The following is a 4,629-nucleotide window of genomic DNA, read 5'->3' on the forward strand; positions in this document are numbered from 1 at the left end:
TGGAATTCAGACTTTCTGGAGCCACTGAGGCTGGATGAACTCCCAAAACTATTGCCCTGAGATAATCTATCTATAAAACTTAAACTTTAAACCAGATACATTCCCTAAAGTCTTCGTCAAACCAAATAATAAACCGAAACTAAACCAAACCCACTGCCATCGAGTCAATTCCAACTCATAGTGACTCCCATTGAGTTTCCTGGGCAATAAACCTTTACAGAAGTAGACTGCCCCATCTTCCTTCCACGGAGTTTGAACCTCCAAGCTTCTGGTTAACAGTCAAATGCCTTAGGCACTACACCGCCAGAATTTCTTAAACCAAATAGTAGTTTAACTTAATTAGTAAAGTATGTCTGCCTTGAGCATCATGCTCTTTAGAAGATCTACAGGGGATCAAACTGACAACAGCAACTTGAAAGGGTAGACAAAGCTTAGCAGGCAGTGAGTTTATGCTAATGAGGGAGGACCAACTCAGAAAAGGAGGGTGAGCATGGTCCACAACTTGAAGAATTTGAAGAATGGAAACAGTGACCGAATTGTACATGTAGAAACTATTGAATTGCCGCATGTTTTGCTGTGTATGTTTTCAACAACAAAATTAATTATTGAAAAAAAATCAACTAGCCTTCTTATTCCGTTTTGGGAGAAAGGCAAGGAGGGAGGCACAGAGTCGGCTGAGGGGCTCGTTCAAGAGCAGAGAAGCAGTGATGATTGACAACTTAGGGAGTGAGAACTGGAGGTGGGGTGGAAGTGAAGAAGGGCTTCTTCCAGGCTTTAGAAAAAAGTTGGCTTTTGCTCTATCTGAAAACAAGGAGCTCTGGTGGCACTGTGGTTAAAGCACTGGGCTGCTAAGCAAAAAAGGTCAGCAGTTTGAACCCACCAGCCACTCGGTGGGAAACACATGAGGCAATCTGCTTCTATAAAGATTGACAGCCTTAGAAACCCTGTAAGGCCTGTCCTACAGGGTTGCTATGAGTTGGAATGGATTTATGGCAGTGGATTATCTGTAAACAGGCCACAGGATGCAGGAAGCCCTACTTCATAGAAACACAGCCTCAGGCCAAAGTTCCAGCTTATCACCCACACAGGTGGGAGTTAATGATTACCCAGCCTGGGCCAGGCCTGCCTCCTCCCCCTGAACTAAGAAGGGCTTGATTTCCTGCACCACAAACCCCTATCCTTTTTAGAAGAGTCTGGGGCCTGCCTGTTTCATCAGCCCAGGCTCCAACCAGCAGGCCCTGCTGCACAGACTCGATTTTTCAAATCTCTGCAGCGATGTGGTTCATCCATCACCCCCTGTCCACTTAGTGTAATTCTCATCCAACACCATTCAGCCTGGGTCTGGCCTTAAACTGCCTCCCAACTGAGACTCAATCCCCCTACTGCTACCATAGCAACACTAACCACACACTGTTACCTGCCCCCTCTTTGGCCTCAGTGTTTAGAATAGGACTGTGTGCAGAGCAGGTGCCCAGTGAAGAAGGCAGTGAAGGAGAAAGGAGGTGTGGTGGGACTCTTAAACCTGCAGGGAAAGAGCTCAGAGAGGGCAGGTGACTCAGCCAGAGTCACACAGCAGGGGACACAGGAGCTGGCCAGCCTCCTTCCAGAGCCATGGTTCTAAAACATCATGGGTGATGGCTGGAGAGCAGGACAGGCTCAGGACAGGGGCAGTGAGCAAGCAGAGCCAGAGGAGAGCAGAAAGCTCAAGTGTCCCCCGCCCTCCCCACACTCAAGGCCTCACAAAGGCCCTTTTCAGCCTGGCCTCCTCCCCCACCCACTTGACAAAGAAGACAGAGGAAATTGTGAGAGTGGGGTGACCCAAGAGGCAGAATGTTATAGCCAGGCCAGGAGGTGCTTGGGAGTTCTGGAAAAGCAAGGCAGGGGGTCGGAGATTCTAGTGTAGCTCATCCGGTGAGATCAAAGGCACCAAACCAAACCTCCTACTGTCCACTGGATTCCAAATCACAGCGACCCTGCAGGACACAGTAGAAATGCCCCATAGGGTTTCCAAGGCTGTATTTCCTACAGAAATAGACTGGCACATCTTTCTCCCACAGAGCAGCTGGGGGGTTTGAACTGCCAACCTTCAGTGGAGCACTTAACCACTGTGCTCCCAGGGCTCTTTCAAAGGCACCAGGGACCCTTTATCTGGGGTTGGGGAGGCGGGGCCAGGGAGACAGAGTCCTAGGCTGGGAAATAGGCCTCCTGGAGCCCAGCCTATCTCTGCTACCTGCTCACTAGGTGACCTGGGGACACGTGCCTTCCCCTCTTGGCCTCAGTTTCTCTTCCTTTCAAGCATCCCAGCCTAAGAAAATACACAGGATTTTTGAGTTTAAAGGGACCTGAAATCACAGCCTGGAAGCAGAACTAGAACACTAAGTTCCATTCTTCCCCAAAGTGCAGGGGGCCAGAAGGAACGCTGTAACATGCACACAGGGACCTTGTCATGCCTGCTCAAAGCTGGACTTCAATGGTTCCATCCACTGCCCTCAGAGGAAAGAAGGAGCACTTGGCCTGCACATTAGATTTTGCTGACTGCCAGTTGCCTTGCTCTCCCCCAATGCCCTGCCCTCCTCCCCAGGGCCCTCACGCTCCAGGAGGCCCACTTCCAAACATGCCTGAGGGCTTCGTGCCTGCTGTCCTATCACACCACGCCTCTGCCTGCACAGCCTCTCCTGGCAAATGCCTCCCCCTCCTTGAATGGACTCCGAGAAGCCTTCTCAGATTACTGGGCAGCAGGAGTCACAACCTCTTTGAGCCCCAGACCCTAAGCATCCTGAGGACTGCAGGTCTCCCGCATTGTAGTCCCTTCTGTGTGAACACCTTCCACATTCACCAACACAGCTCAGGAGAATGAGCGGGGTGGGGAGTCCTGGGCAGTGATTTCCAGCAGCCTCCCCTTTACCCAGCCCCCCAGGTACCCAGTCTGCAGGACAAAGCAGCCACACGCCATGGAACTCTCTTTGTCCTACCCTCCACACTTGGGAGTTGAGGATAAAATCATGCCATGAGGTCAAACATTTCTATTAAACATACTTCTGACTCAGTGCCCAAGGCCGGGATTGGGGGGTCAGGGAGCCCCCCTAAGAGAGCCGCTGCAAAATCATCATTGTCCTCAATGTGAAAAGGAGAGCTCCCTGGACTGGGGGCCAGGCCCAAGGCCAGGCCTCTCATGCATTCCTCTGCATCCACACCACAGCCCTATGAGCTAGGTCCTTCTACTGCATACAACTCTTATTATTATTATTGATTATTCATCATACTAAATAATTTCCATTTACCCAGCCAATGACAGTTTCAAAATCACTGTAGTAATCACCAGGAAAGTAAATTCCTTACATTTGAATATCATTCTACATTTTACCAAAAAAAAATAAAAAGTCAAATCCACATCTTATTTTGAACCCAAAATTGAACCTGGGAAGGAAGGTGACAGAGCTGAGGTCCAGAGAGGGGTCAAGGTCGAGGTCCCAGCTAGGCAGTGGTGGCCAAGGGATTAGGGTCTATTGTCCCAGTTCTCCATTCAGATCAAATCCCCCAGCAAGAGGGCTGAGCACTGGTACCTCCACTCTCTGGACAGCCAACAGTCCTTGCAGACCTATGGCCCGGAGATGACTCCTCCCAGCCACTCTGCTGCCCCTAGACTCAGCCCGTGGCACCAGCCTACCCACCACCTGGCTCACCGAGCTCTGGTCAGGACCAGACACTGACCTTGGGTCGCTTCCACCTGACGGCAGGCCCTGGGGCACCCCTATAGTAGAGTGAGTCATCGGTGGCCGGGAAGTAGGGGTCTTCAAAGAGCACCTTCTTGCGCAGGCAGGCCCGCTTCAGGGACGAGTAGTTCTGGTCCTCATAGGGCTTCACGCATGAGAACATGGTGGCCACTGTCCCAGAGAGGGGAGGCCACGGCAAGGCAGCAGAGGGCTGGCTGGGCACATTCGTCCCTGAGAGGACAAGAAGACAAGAGAACTGTCATTTATGGAGTAGCTAATGTCCCTGCTTTGGACACCAAGTTAGTGAGTGCCTGTGCTTCCCTCCCTGCAGCCCTGTGAAGGGGGCATCATCATCTCATTGCAAAAACAAAAAACTAAGGCTCAGAGCTGGGGAGAGGCCTGCCAAGGGCACACAGCTGGTACGTGGCAGAGCAGGGAGATAAAACCATTGGCCTGACTCCACAGCCTGAATTCTCTCCAGTTTCTAATACTCAGAGGTGCTACTAGACCATAAGCCACAAGCACAATAGTGTGCAGAGCTGGCCAGGCCGCACTCACCTTTTTTCCTTCCTCTCTTTGTTTCACTAGCCTTCCCTAGGCCTCCCTGGACTGAAGCAGACCAGTCGCTGACCCCAGCAGCACACTGGCTGGTGACACCATCAGGAGGGCAACAGTATCTCTAGGTGTCTCCCAGACACTCATCCCTTGTCCCAAAAACAAAACCAAACTCACTGCCATTGAGGCGATTTCAACTAATAACGACCACTGTAGGGTTTCCAAGGCTGTAAATTACGGAAGCAGACTGCCTCATCTTTTCCACAAAGTGGTTGGTGGGTTCAACCCACTAACCACTGCCTCATCTTTCTCCCACAAAGTGGTTGGTGGGTTCAACCCACTAACCTTTGGTTAGCAGCCA

The 4,629-nt window shown here is 51.1% G+C and overlaps 1 protein-coding gene across 1 annotated transcript in view; it reads right to left on the reverse strand.

Annotated features, from left to right (window-relative positions):
• The window catches only part of CAPN5 (calpain 5), a 47,056-nt gene extending 43,180 nt beyond the window's left edge, over positions 1-3,876 (reverse strand). Inside the window, exon 1 of the mRNA XM_007940910.2 lies at positions 3,712-3,876. Coding sequence (XP_007939101.1) covers positions 3,712-3,876 — 165 coding nt within the window. The remainder of the gene's footprint in view (positions 1-3,711) is intronic.
• Between the last annotated feature and the right edge of the window lie 753 nt (positions 3,877-4,629).

Source organism: Orycteropus afer, unplaced genomic scaffold (genome assembly GCF_000298275.1).
Source record: "Orycteropus afer afer isolate SDZICR_OR568_19922 unplaced genomic scaffold, OryAfe1.0 scaffold00074, whole genome shotgun sequence".
Taxonomy (NCBI): Eukaryota; Metazoa; Chordata; class Mammalia; order Tubulidentata; family Orycteropodidae; genus Orycteropus; species Orycteropus afer.